The 14922-nt window shown below is 37.3% G+C and overlaps 1 protein-coding gene across 1 annotated transcript in view; it reads right to left on the reverse strand.

Annotated features, from left to right (window-relative positions):
• Positions 1-5242, reverse strand: part of NKAIN3 (sodium/potassium transporting ATPase interacting 3) — a 267357-nt gene extending 262115 nt beyond the window's left edge. Inside the window, exons 1-3 of the mRNA XM_029222646.1 lie at positions 5239-5242; positions 4730-4765; positions 2021-2151 (exon numbers count right to left, since the gene is read on the reverse strand). Coding sequence (XP_029078479.1) covers positions 2021-2151; positions 4730-4765; positions 5239-5242 — 171 coding nt within the window. The remainder of the gene's footprint in view (positions 1-2020; positions 2152-4729; positions 4766-5238) is intronic.
• Positions 5243-14922: the final 9680 nt, after the last annotated feature.

Here is a 14922-nt window from a genome sequence, read left to right on the forward strand (position 1 = left end):
GCAGGCTCAGAGGGATCCCTCCATGATACATCTACTGCAGGCTCAGAAGGATCCCTCCATGATACATCTACTGGCACAACGTGCTCCTTTTTAACACTTGTGACAGTTGCAATTTAACGTTTATGTGGATGATTATCTGATAAAACCCACTTGCCCTCCCTAGACTGTAAGGTAAGTACCCAGGAGGACAGAAAACACGTCTGTCTGTATTTGCTCACCTTGTTCCCCGCACTGAACACAATGCCACACACAGTGTAGAAACCCAATAAATAGGAATGAATATGTAAAAGAAAAACGCAAGGAAGAAAGTTAAGAAAAAACAGATATCGGGGAAGAAGGAGGGGGAGAAAGGAAGGAAGGAAGTAGGGATTGTGAGACCAGTTTGGTCAGGTGGGGCAGCCCAGAATACTCTTAGACTTTATCCTGCTACGAGTTAGTGAAGGGTTTTAAGCCAGCGATTTAGAAAAAGTACAAGGGACATGTTAACAGGGAGGAAGCAGAAGGCAAGCAGGAAGTCCATGTGCAGGAAAGAGACTGCAAAGCCTCGACCAAGGCAGGAGCTGCGTGAAGAGTGTGTAGAGCTCATGTGGCGAGGGTAGAAGCACTAGGACTAGATACGTCACTAACGTGTACAGACAGCTTCATCCCATAGAGGCCACTGGCTTCACAGTCACCTGGAATTTTGTGCTTCAGCAGAAAACAACATCACACAATGACAAGCCTGTACTAAGTCAAAGTGCTCTGTGTTCAAAGCAACAAACTAGAACACAGAATCCAATAATAGTTTGCTATTATGCATATTAAAGTCTCTTGAGCTGCAAGTCCATGTCTGTGAAACACCTTTTTAGTAGATCACACAGTGGCTTAGCAGAGGCTATCTTTCAGGGAAGAAGAGTAAAGCAGGGATTGTTTAGCCCCTGCAGTCAGCTGAGTGACAGAAATGTTCCAGTGTGCCTGGAGCAGCAATTTTGAGGGCAGAGTCTGTGCTGTGGGCTGGTTACCTTCACTTCTGTGTGATATGATGAAAGATACCCAAAAGCCAATTTTGAGATGCAAACAGAGAATTCAGGCACTTATAGAAAAACTTATAACTTTTTTCTTTTTCATAGGTGTGACTGGATTAAACCAAAATGCAAAGATGGCATACTTTTAAGTCTATAGTTTTCTTCTAGTGAGGCAATCATCGCATTACAAGAAAATATTTACTAATTCTACTGAACATGGTATATTTATTCAGGCTCAATGAGCATTTTAGAGTATGTCACCCCTCATTACAATTCCTTATACATGCTTGGTATTTCTGACAACCTTCTTATACATGTAGCCCAAAATATTCCCCTCTTTTTTTACACTGAAGAAATCTATTACAGGAAATAACTTCCAGTCAGTTGCGGAGCACAGAATATCCCTTATTAAATTTCCCTACAATGGAGGGTGTGTTGACCATGTATGTCATAGTTTGGAGTATGGATTTATGTTTCAAATTTATCTTACCAAAGTGGAGAAATGTTCAGTAATATACAGTATGCAATACCTTAAAGGGTGAGTACTAAATAAATGCACATGCATTTGTAATGTCCTATGTCCATTAAAATTAAATTGTATTATTGCCATCAGTTAGTAAACAGTTATGGCTAGGTCGGTTTGCTTTTTAGGGTTAGGGACATATGCCAATGACATGATAGTTAATGTACATTTATATCTCATCTAACATCAAGACCACAACAAGTCCTACTCCATCCAAACCACATCTTAAATTTCCTTGTGAAGCTTGATTTCAATTATACTGTGAGTCTCACTGAGCATCTCACGCTTACAGTCACGTTGCTTTGCTTTCATTGTAAACAGTCACTGAGTCTTCTTTCTCCCAGGTAATCATCTCTCAACAGAATTCAGTAATGAAGGCCAGAAGGGCCAAGCCACGTTATATCAAAGGGAACAACTTAAATGATTTATTTCCTTCTCCTCCTAACAGTTTTGCAGTGTTTATATGAAAAGACATGGTAACAATAAGACTTACCACCACGATATAGCGAGGTCTGTACTGAATGGTTCCAAACAGACCCAATATGACGACTATTATATGTAGAAAATTTCCAAGGATGGGCGCCCACTGGAAGCCGAGGAAGTCAAAGATCTGCCTCTCTAATGCTGAGAGCTGCAACAAAGCAGAGAGAGCCCATGAGCATCTAACCCAAGCATCAGCAGACCATTTTAATCTTGGTTTCACAGCTGGAGAAGGCTGCAGTCAATTTGGATCGCAGTTACGGACACCATCATCACTAAGACTGTGGTGCCCATTTCATGTACTGCTTTACGCAACTTCTCTCAGAAAATATACTAAGATAACTTTGAGTATTATGACTTCAAGTGTTCATAGACTTGGAGAGCTAGAGATATACTCCTGAAATCATTTTCTATAGTAGCAAATCCAGGCAACATTTTATGATACCATATTTTATCATATTAACTTATCATTATTTTTAGTAAATTATTGGCTTAGTATAACCTACTCAGAACAGTACTTCCAGGCTTGCAATGCTAGGACTATTATTATTTTGGAAAAACCCAAAAACAATAACAAAAGCTACCCATCTGGGCCTTCCTGTGTGAAACATGAATTATCAAATCTTCTGTTCTTTTTTTTTCCTTTCTTTAGATTGTCATTGATTATAATGACTAACCACTTTTTCAAAATGAAGCTTATTTATTTACTCTGGGCTTACTTACTTACTTACATTAATGATAATAACTCCTTCTTCAAAATGAGCTTACTTATTTACTGTAGTCCTAATCTAAAACTAGAGTTACGTAGTTCCTTTGAACCATATTTTATTGAGATAATATATTAAAATGAATTTTATACAGTCCAGTGAATGCCAACAATGTCATTACCATGTACAAATGGTATTTATTGCATTTTATATCTAAAAATTTTATAATTCTGCCTGCTGTATTTGGACACAAATCTTACACGTTTCAAGCATTTTTCTACATTTACTTTGATAAAATAGTATTTCTAAGAAAATGATCCCACGATTAACCATACTGCCAGCAAAAGAAACTGCAGATTTGAAGTGAAAATGGTACCCTAGGTATTTTTCTAGTTATGTGGCAGGTGTATGCCTCAATAGCTTTAATTTCCTTGGACATAAAGAAATGTCCTCTATCCAGTAAGCTGAATTTACCTTGGTTTAGATTCACCTTCAGTAAGTTGTGGAGGAGAAGAGAAACGAGCAAATACCTAAAGACACCCACTCCGAACCACATTCATTTCATGGGTATTTCCTGATCATCAAGTGATTTGTCACCATTCCCTGCACTCACAAAGTGGAAGATGCACAGAAATGGCTAAAACACAAAATAATCAGAGCAAGGTAAGAAGCAGCACAGTGTTTTCAACCGCCTGCTTCTCTCTGCTCGTGACTCTAATTAGTTCCCAGGAACCTTTCCCTAAAAACGCAGCATTTTATTTATTGGCCCGTCAGTGATGTACATATGCAGTTTTTTTATGTCCAACAGGATGGATGTGCTCAGAAAAAACCAAAAAAGTCCTGAAGAGCAGCTGTGGGCAATTCATCCTGAAAAGCAACCCTATTTTAAAGCTGTCGTGCATCACAAAAACCTTTAAAGTGAACGTTTCAAAGAGAGGAAACCCCATTTTCTTTTCTGTCAGAAGATACATGGATAGCATTCTCCTTTATGATATTAAAGAAAACACACACAATGAAAGGGAAGCCGAATTAACACCACTGATTAGAAAATCTGCAGTTTTTATTGGAGACACCCCGTCTCTCTACTTATTGATATTCATTTTCTGATAACTTAAAATGGATTTATAGTGACTTGAAATAAAAGCACAAATAAAAGGCCATAAACAAACAACAAACAAATGTGGAAGAGACCACATCAAGGGTCAGGCAAGAGGCAGCTAAAACAACTATACAAACCATGAAAGCTAGATTTGAGTACTGTATTTTAAAAAGTCAGCTAACAATGACAAAAGGCCCTTCAAAAGTAAACAAATTACCATTGCATTTGGTATTAATTACTTTATCTAATTTCCACTTTCAGCTATTAAGTCATTTAGTTTAGAGGCGAATATATTCTCTCTCAATGTCATCATTAGCGATACCACTTTTTGCCTTAGAGCTTGATATTAATAATGATGACCTAGAGCCACAGAATGACATTAAATAATATCCAGGTTGCTTTGTTAACTCAAAAAAAAGTATGAATATATTTTAAAAACATCTCTGTCAAAATGGTCTCATCCGTGATGTGCTCAAGCTGCTGCAGCTAGCCGGGGAGCATGGATCAGGTACATCTCTTTCCAACTCCACAGTCAGTGACTTCAAGTTTTGGGAACTTGACATTGGCCATTATATTTACAACATGGACATCAGGAAATGCTAAAAAAAACCAAGCTCTTGTTTATTTGTTATGAGAGCCTATGGTAAAATATTTATCTCTACACCACTGAATATGGCACCTAGAAAACAGTGCTTCTAATTCAGGAGAGCAGTGAAAGGCGGAGTGATCAAATGTGTGATGCAGCATCAAAAGGAAACATCTGGTCCAGATGAAAGCAGAGGACGGAGGGCTCTGCGGAGATGCCATAGCAAAGAAGAGAATGAGGGAGACATTGGGAGAACTTGAGGTTTAAATAAAGGGAGAGAGTTCAAGAAAACAAAAAGGCAAGGAGACACTCAGAGAAAGCAAAATTAACCTGTCACCAGTTTAAAACAGAACAGGAAGCAGTGGCCTAAAGAACAATAGGATCATTTCTAAGTAAAAGGTCAAGTAGGTAAGACTCTGGGAGTTATAAGAATATGATGGAAAAGAGTATGTATCTTTTCCTAACGAGTTAAAAAATGAAGGCAACCAGAATCTTAATAAAAAGGAAGAGTAGAAGGGAGAAGAAGGGAGGAAGGAAGGAAGGGAGGAAGGAAGGGAGGGAGGGAGGGAGGGAGGGAGGGAGGGAGGGAGGAAGGGAGGGAGGGAGGAAGGAAGGGAGGGAGGGAGGAGACCAAATCATTGATGCAAGGAAAGTATGGTTCAAAAATACTAACAAAAAAAATACTAACAAAATTAAAATTGGGCATGACTTTGAATGTAAATATGAAGAGGCCATTGAAACATTCTCCCTGAGTGGCATGGGGCTGGCAACACTGGAACTGTTAAGGACAGAAATGTAACCCTAGATCATACTAGGGCTGCATGAAAATTATCCCACACTCATTGTAATGGGAATGTTGCTTATTGGCTTGTAACTTTCAGAATCCAATTGTAGAAAGCTTGGAAGTCTTCATTATGATTATGGAACAAAATGTAAGTATAATCTGACCATATAAAGTATATCTAACAGAACTTGGGAGAGACTGAATGTTCTATATAAATTCGTGAGTATGGCAAGGAAAAGGGGGAGTGTTCTCAAATTCTTCCTGGAGGGTCAGGCATTTCCTTTTATCAGGCTCCAAGGTGAAAATATTTCCTATAAATATATGAATCATTAACTACATCCTATATTAACCACACATACTCCCAAGAGCTCAAAAAGTGTCCCTATTTCCTTAGTATGCCCAAGCAACATAGATAGAGACAAACAGGGGCACCTTTAAAATGCAGTAACTTTCTTATCGATCCATATATTATGTTTACTACTTCACACGGTGTTTTGCCTAAAAGCTCATAATGATTACAAATGGTGAAAATTTATTTACACTTAATTAAAGAGCTATAAAAACCCTAGGTGACCAAACATTTTCCTGGTCATTTACTTAGGTTGGATCTACACAATATGCTTCTGTCCAAACAAAAGCTGGGTAAGAATGCTCATTCCTAAGAAGTGAGTACTCTTGGAGGTTGAACTTCACCGTGACCTGCCTTTTCCTTCCATTCCCCTGGGACTTTTCTCTGCTCACTAGAATCGGACACAATTAAAAAAGATCAAAACAGGGTTACTCATGTTAGTGGAATCGTAGGAAAGTATTTGATCAAACCATGCTTTCCTAAAAGACTGTGGAATTAAAGCATACTGTGTGACTGATACTCTCTTCTATATAACCTGTACTCTAGGAATTCATGAGGTAAGTATTTTACAACCATGAAGGACTGAATCTTTTCTTAAAGAGGGAATTTAAAAGCTCTAACATTCCTACTGGCTAAATTGATACATCCCAGGTCATTTCAAATAACTTTTGGGTATTAGAGGAGGTTTCTTTATGCCTGGAAAGTCCGTGTAGCCCTCAGCTCTGCCACCATCATCCTTGCTTCATTTGCTCTAGAATCTCATAGCTACTCAATCCCAGTGGACTTTTCAAGCTTGTGGTTGATGATGCCAAACTTCTGTGTTCACAGACCTGGCCTAGGCCAAATTACGATCTTGTATTTTAAGCCATAATTTGTGAATATGTTTTCATGGCTCTAAAAAAATAAACAGAAGGATCAGTAGCATTTGTATCAGGAGCCTACTCATAGAGACGTGCCACGAAAAGTCCTAATAACTTGCAGATCTACCACTACATTAAAGCAGGTGCTATTTTAGAGAAGTTTCTCTTGTCTATAGACAGAGATAACCAAGCCTTAGGGTGTTCACAGACTTCGATGGATCCAGGAATTCTAGATATGGCCTGTTCATGATTTGGTTTATCCAGTAAAGATAGCAATTGTGTTAAGGGCTTCACAGTTTCTGCATGGTTTTGTACTATTTTTGGTAGCAGTGTTAGAAGGCAAAGTCTATTATTCCAGTGAAACCAGTAACCAATCATTTAGTGAAATGAATAAAGTCTAACTAATCAAGTCTAACAGACCCTCCCCAGTGGCCTGAATGACCACGAGTGCATATGTAGCTGGGGAAGGTGGAACCATAGGGTTTGGAGGAGTATTTTCCTTGATGCCAAGTGTGATTGTTGAAGTTTGTTCCTTGAATTAGCTTTACTCAGCAATTGTCTCCAGAACATCTGAAAAGGCTTCTTGAATTCTGTCTATATATTTTGAGTCCCTGTATTTCAAGGAAATTGAATGGGCATTTCCTACCCTTACAATTCAATCATGAGGATAGAAGCTACTTGGTCATGTAAACAATTTTTGGAAATCAGAAAACAGCCACATGTTGTGATGCTAACTATTTTTTGAAGAAATAAGGAGCTGTGGGTAACATATCAAGGAAAGTTTCCTGTTTAAAAAGGAACAGATATTGCACTGCACATGGACAGGTTTATGGAGGCTGATGAGCTGAAAGAGGCATGTGAAGGGCATTTAAGAACTACAGATTCACTCGGGAAAGTTCTTTAGCGTATTTCATGCATCGAGTCCTATCAACTGGTAGAACGACAACTATTTCACCAGCTTCTTAGTATGTCAGAGAATAAGCTACCGAATTTTAAAAAGTGCTCTAAAGCCCAAGAGAATAGTAATACTATGAATGGGACATTATTTAACACTTACATTTTTCCATATTTATTAATCTAATTTGATGCTAAAAAAACAAGATAAATATTATTATCTTTATATGAAGAAGCTCAGAACAATCATCTAATTAGCATCAGAGATCAGACTAGCGTCTTTATGTCCTGATCCTATATTATTTCTACCATACTACCCTGAAATCATGCAATAAAATGCACACCGTTTAATGAGGTTAATTCTGAAATAAGCTCCATCGCAAGAGATAGAAATAATATAGGAAACATAGTGCGCTGTTTCATGATTTAGTCTTCCTTCCTCCTACCCCTGAATTTCTAAGTGGAGCAATCCCTCTCTCTGTCTGTCAGAAGAGGCAAGTTGCATTTTCCAGAAACTTAGTTTCTGTGCTATCTCAGGCAAGCTTCAGTTTCTTCATCAAAGGTAGATAATAGTAATCTTACAGTGGAATATTAGGATATGCACGTCAAGCACTTTTGATGGTGATCAATAAGTGCTAACAGCTGTGTATTCGTTTACTGCTGCTCTTTGAATGACCTAACAAATTACTCAAACTTATAGAAGTATACTACCTTCTGTAGTTCAGAAGCCGAAACAAAAATGGGTTTTGTTGCACTAAAAGCAAGGTCCTGGGAGGCAGGGCTACCGTCCGTCTGATCCAAGAAATATCCAAGGGATATTTCTTTCCCTTGACTTTCTGCTAGAAGCTGCCCACATTCCTTGGGCCTCTTCCTTCATCTTCAAAGCCAGCAACCATGGGTCAAGTCCTCACGCTGCCATCCCTCTAGTGCCTTCTTGTCTACCTCGCTTTTCCACTTATAAAGACTCTTGTGATTGATTACGTTGGGTTTTCCTGGATAATTCAGAAAAATCTCTCCATTTTAACCACAGCTGAATACTTAATCCCATCTGTGACCTTAATTCCCCTTTGCTATGTAAGGAGATGTACTCATAGGATCCAGTGATTAGCACGTGGACATCTTTGGGGGCCAATATTCTGCCTACCACACAGTTGTTATTTCTGGCCCTCTCAATGCTACCTTTCTCAGGGATGGGACCCTGATGTGTGGTGGAGGTGTGTACACATCTCAGCCAGGCCCTGACCTGTCGAGGAAGAGCCCAGAGCTTTCCCTAACCCTCTCTGAGGCCCAGAAAACCATATCTGAGATAGTGTGATTCCAGCTCCTGCTATGTCCAACTCCATTACCACAGTCACCAGAACTTCTCTCAAAGCTTCCTGCATCCATAGGAAGATTTCTTTCCAGAAAAATTCACTGAAGTAACATTATAATTCAAAAATTGTGATACAGGTATTAGAATTTTGATGTAAATAAACAGAGCTCTAACTCCACAAAAGTATCTATATAAAGCTCTGTCAACAAGGCATAATGGAAAAAAAGATAAATATTCTCAGTATATATACTAGGGCATATATCATATATCCTAGTAATACCTTATTTGAAATAAAAAGATAATGAATAAGTCCTTATTCGTGCCTAGATAAAGTCGCTTTCGTGTTAATAAACACTTGGGCTACGTCTAGTGATACTTAATGATCAACAGCAATACTCAGCACTTATATAGAACTTTTTATTCTCAAGCCACTCTCTGATAATAACCAAGTTCAGGATACTCTGACTTTTTCAAGAAGAATTAATTGAAAGAGAACTTGTAGTTTTTGGTCTCTCTAGAGCCCAGAGTCTGCTTTGAGGGGCAGGCATTGCAAAAAATCACATGATACCAGATCATTTTAGGAAGTGAGATCTTACATATATATTATTAAAGTAATGATTAATGAATTCAATGTGGAAAGACTAAAGAGGCAAACAAAAAAGTTTTAAAATGCTCTTGATCCAATCATTAGAATATCATCATTGATTTCTTTTCAGGTATGGAAGCCCTCTCCTCTCCGTCTGTGGATGTGTGCACGAAAGGTCAAGTGCTTTTCAATTTAGGTTAAACCAAATACAATCAGGATAACTGAAATAATAGGTAAGGACTGGCAAAAAGCGTCCTAGAAGGAAACTTAAAGCCCACTAACAATAACTTTTGGGTTACTCACTGTTAGGGATTATTTTAATAACTACTGTTCCCATATCAACCCAGTGAGCTCAACTAAATACACAAAGTTTCAAACTGTGGTTTAATTAAGGGAAATGAGGCTCTTAAAATTAAGTAAACTTTCAAAATATTTCCTTTGGCAGCACACAGTCTGAAAAAAGATTCTCACATTTTACCAACAGGTTCTTGTCAAGAGAGGGGTTTTCATACTTGTTTGCTAGCCCTGCAGACACTGATAGGAGACATAAGACGAACCATGCCATAAAGGAACTGGGCGATAGCACTCTGCTTCCTTTTTTCATACTAAGTCAGTAATGCTCTGGGTAAGAATTTCACAAAAATTAGGCAGAAGGGAATAATCTGTTAGTATTTGTTTGAAGATGTCCCTTGATCTCTAAATGGGGTGATTATATCATTTGATTCAGCTTCTAAGTATCCTTCCCCTGCCAGAAATTCTCCTACAGCCAAACTCCTCCGACTTTGCCAAGCAGAAGCTGACCTTAAAAAATGCAGTTCCAGTTCATGAATAGCTCAAGCCAGGAAGAAGGCAACTATTTCAGCAAAAGCCCAAAGTGCCAGTTTGTTACAGAACAGTTTTTGAAGATTAAATTTCAACCCTCCAGTGGAGCCATAACGGATCCAAGAACACTAAAGTTGAACCCCTCGGCTGGGTGACCTATACAAACAGCTGGCAGGAACACGCCTGCTGTGGCATTTAAGACTCCCATGGAGGTTTTACTTAAATGGCAACCCAGCATGAGAAGACAGAGAGAAGGTTATGGGACGAAAGTTTCTCTAAGGGCCTTTTCACATTTTTATTTGTAGTAGAGACCACCTGCAAAATTCTTTCTCTAAAGAATTCCTTTAAAGTATACATTTTCAGCAAGAACTAGATTTTTCATTTGGGAAGGAAATTAAATGTTTCTTCTTTGGAAACTAATACGGAAAAAATCTGAACATGCCAAAGTATTTATGCTATAAAGAAGACATTCTCACTTGAAAAATTAGAATGTACAATAGACCTTTAAGTAATAATCAGTTCATGGTGTTAAAGTAGGTGAATTTCAACTGTCTATTTTTCTTTTGATGGTTCTCTTTGTCTTTCTCTTTCTACCCTCAGTTCACTATGTAGCAGCTGCCTGAGTGTCCTGTTGCTGTCCAGACCCTGGGAAAGATGTTGACAATGCAGCAAACCACTGACCGTGGAGCATGTCTCTAATTGCAGAGCTAGTGAAAACCTTAGACAATGATTGAGGTGTTTCTGGTGTTAAACTTGCATTTTATTTTCTTCTTCACAGTTATCACTAACCAACAGCTATGATCTAATTTGGTGACACAGTCTTCATCAACTTGATATGGGTGTCTGGTCTTCAGAGTCTCAGGGGACAAACTGAATTAATCACTTTTCAACCATGCTTATACTTTTTGGACATTAAAATGTTTCTCAAAGGACCAGGAAGCTTGATTAGCCTCTTGGTTTCCAGCTTTTTTAGATTATAAGTGTATAAACCGACTACATGAATTAGAACCTGTCATATCATCTATCTTCTGGTCCCTCTTCTAGTGACAGGGGTTGAATGAGTGTTAATTTTTTGAGCTACACTGATCGAACAGAGATACACCGCCAACTTCCTGAGCTTTTATCTCGGACACACTCATTCCCTTGCTTCTAGTGAAGATCCATATTTGTAAATTTCTTTATAAGGATAATGCTTTTTCCTGTAATTTTATGTGCAATAAGTATAATTACTGTTTCATATGGCAGTGCTATTAATGATACAGAAGAACATATTTATCATGCCAGGCCAAGAACCAGGAAGATCTCAAACTGAATGAAAAAAGACAAGCAATAGGAGTCATTACCAAGAGGAGAGAGACGTTAAAATTATTTGACACTATAGATAAATCAAAATGGAATTCTAAAAAATGTTCAAATAATCTACAGGAAGGTGGGAAAAGAAAATAAGGAAATGAAAAAGTGTGAACAGAAAATACAAAATAAAATGTTAGATTTTAATCCTTAATATATCATGAATCACATTAAATGTAAATGGTCTAAATACACCAATTAAAAGATAGAAATGGGAAGAGTGGATTAAAAAACATGACCTATCTGTATGCCATCTATAAGAAACTCACATTAAAAAAATGACATAAGCAAATGACTCAGCTTATCATTTTCAATTCAGCCTGAGAATCTTTGTCTTTTATTGTCCAATTATGTCTATTGTGATTAAAGATATATGTGTATTTGTTTCTATTATCCTTGCTTTGTATTTCTTTTTCTTGCCATTTCTAAGATTTTATTTCTACTTTCATCCCTTCTTTTGAAATTATCAGTTTTTTCCCATTCCATTTTATCCCCTTATTAGTTTCAAGTATATTAGTTTCAAGGCTTTATTACTTTTATTTAAATAATCACCCTAGACTTGTTAGCATATATACATAAGTTATCAGTGTCTAAAGTTAATCATCTTACCCTTTTGCTCAAACAATACAATCTTAGAACACTATAATTCCCCAAATAGGTATTTTTTACATATAGTTTTCTATCTTGACATTATTATTGTTATTGTTTTATTCAGTCAATGTTTGTATCTGATTTACCCACATATATAACCGCTTCTTGCTCATCCTTTCTTCTTGTTTCTCAGACCTTCTCTCTGGAAAAACTTCTTTTTCCTGAGGAATATACTTTTAAGTTTGTTAAATTGAGGGTCTCCTGGTGGCAAACTCTTTCCATTTGTCTTGACTTGAAGGTATCTTTATTTTACTCAAACACTTAAAAACATTTCTCATTAAATATATTTTACTTTCTGCATAATAAAAAATGTGCTGGATCCCAATGGTGCTAGTAAGAAGTGGGGTCTTGTTTCATTATGTTTCCTCTGAAGGCAATGTCTTCTTCCTATCCCTCCAATAGATTTAAAAATCTCTCTATGTTCTTGAAGTTTTTTTAATAGGTATTTTTAAAAAATTATTTTATTTTATTTATTTTTGGCTGCATTGGGTCTTCGTTGATGCACACGGGTTTTCTCTAGTTGGGGCAAGCGGGGGGGTACTCTTCGCTGTGGTGTGCAGACTTCTCATTGTGGTGGCTTCTCTTGTTGTGGAACACGGGCTCTAGGTGTATGGGCTTCAATAGTGGCACGTGGGCTAAGTAGTTTTGGCTTGAGGGCTCTAGAGTGCAGGCTCAGTATTTGTGGTGCACGGGCTTAGTTGCTCCGTGCAGCATGTGGGATCTTCCCAGACCAGGGCTCGAACCCGTGTCCCCTGCATTGGCAGGTGGATTCGTAACCACCACGCCACCAGGGAAGCCCTGTTCTTGAAGTTTTGATGATTGACTATGATGTATCTTTGTGTGAATGTTTTTAATTTATCTTTCTTGGTAAATTTTGGTCTTCCAGAATCTAATGATCGATGCTTTTCATCGGTTCTGGAAAATTTTCAGCTAAAATTGTCTTCAAATAGTTACACTTGTTTTATTCTGCCTCTCTTTTTTCCCTTCCAGAACTCCATTCAGGCACGTAGAGCTTCTCATTCCATCTTCCTGTCTCTTAATCTTCTATATTTTCTAACTCTTGTTTTTCTGAATTGTATTCTGTATAATGTCCTCACAAAATATTTTCCCATTCATTATTTTTCTCCACTCTTCCAAATCTGGTAAACCCACTCACTGAGTTTTTAAAAATTAATATTTTATATATATATATATTTTCTGTTAATTCTATTTGATTTTTTCAAATATGCTTAGTCATTGTGCTCTTTCCTTACCTAAAACCTCTCTTTCATTTCTTTGAGCATATTAATTCATGCTTATCTCATGTTCTGTGCCTGACTGATATCTTTGTGAGTTTGATTCAGCTATTTGATTATTCATTGCTTTATGGGTATGGCCCCTTGGTTCTTTGGATATTCTGAATTGCTGGTTGTGAATTTAGGTCCTTGGAGCTTTATCTTTTAGAAAATTTGTGATTTATTTTGAAGGCAGATAACCTCCAAAAGGAATTTTATTTCCTTTTGGATTTTCATTTGTATTTGCCAGGTGCCTGGAGACACTAATAGCCTGCCACCACTTTAACTTAAATCCTTTACTTATATATTCTCTGGATTTCTCAAGTGATGTGAATTTAGCTGACAAATCTGTGTGAGGACTAATCTATTTTTGTGAATACTGAGGAGACATTTTAACTTTTTTCCACCTAGTAGCAAGGTTGGAGGAAGACAGTTCTGCTTGTCTTTAGGGGATGAATCTGGGTCTACCTTTCACCTTCACTTTGAAGCTGTAGATGTGTGGGGTTCCAGCTTTATAAGCAGGGTCTTCTATTAGACTCCCAGCTTGGGCAGTCCTTTGGGATTTGTCTCTTCTTCCCCATTCTTTGAGCTTTGAAAATAAAGCTCAAGTTTAGAAGAATTTAGTGTCTTGTTAACTCACTGATGCAACTAAAACATCTTTTAAATCTGACATTTCCAGTTGCTTTTAACAGTAGTGATGTTCAGGGAAATTATTCTACCATTCCGCCAGAAATACATCTTCCAAAGATGTTTCCGATCTCAAGTAATATATTGCCTCTATTACATGTTCCTCTCATGGAATTTAGAAAAGTCTTACTTCAAGGAAACAAAATCCCACTGACATGCTTTATTATGAAACTGATGGCATAGGTCATCTCTGTATTTTGAGGCAAAGTGGGAACTTGTACTTATCTAGTTCTCCATCAAGCAGTATTATTGTTTAATGCTAAACATCGGAACAAATGAAAGAAGAAATCCTCTTCGATAATAGTGATGAAAATTTCATTTTTCATTATTAAATTATGCATTTTTAGAAACTCATGAATCAGCCTTTGTTAAGTGGAAAAAAATACTGCACGCTCTTTCTCGTCATGTAAATATTAGAGAGCAAAACAGTCTGTGGCATAAGATATAATAGGTTAATGATCCAGGGCCTGGGTCAGCTTGTATTTGTATCAGATAGCATACATACAAAGAGTATAGCAGTGTTTTGCATAATGTATCTGTACAATAAATATTTGTCAAAAAAGATTCTCTTTTCTTCAGAAAAAGAAAAGAGACTAGTTTGAGAGACAGAACTTGCAGTGAAAATATTTGGTGGGAAATCTTGCTTTAAATCATGATAGGTTGAATAAATAAAATGGGCATTTACTTGAGTTGGAGGAAATAAGGGAAATGATTTGATAAGCGGACTGAGAGGGGTAACTCCTGAGCTGGAAAACACAGACATGAATAATGTAACCATTTGCATGGTGGATTTCTACATTAATGGGATAAAAATGGTAGTACAAGCCTGATTATTCTTCCCTAAATTATTGAATTCTACATAACTTTTACATAGAAGGAGACACGGAGTTTTTATTTCTTTGTCTCCAATACAACCAGCACCACCTGTTTTTCCTCTTATAGCCATCTCGCCAT

Source organism: Monodon monoceros, unplaced genomic scaffold (assembly GCF_005190385.1).
Source record: "Monodon monoceros isolate NGI ecotype Baffin Bay Population unplaced genomic scaffold, NGI_Narwhal_1 Super_Scaffold_14, whole genome shotgun sequence".
NCBI lineage: Eukaryota > Metazoa > Chordata > Mammalia > Artiodactyla > Monodontidae > Monodon > Monodon monoceros.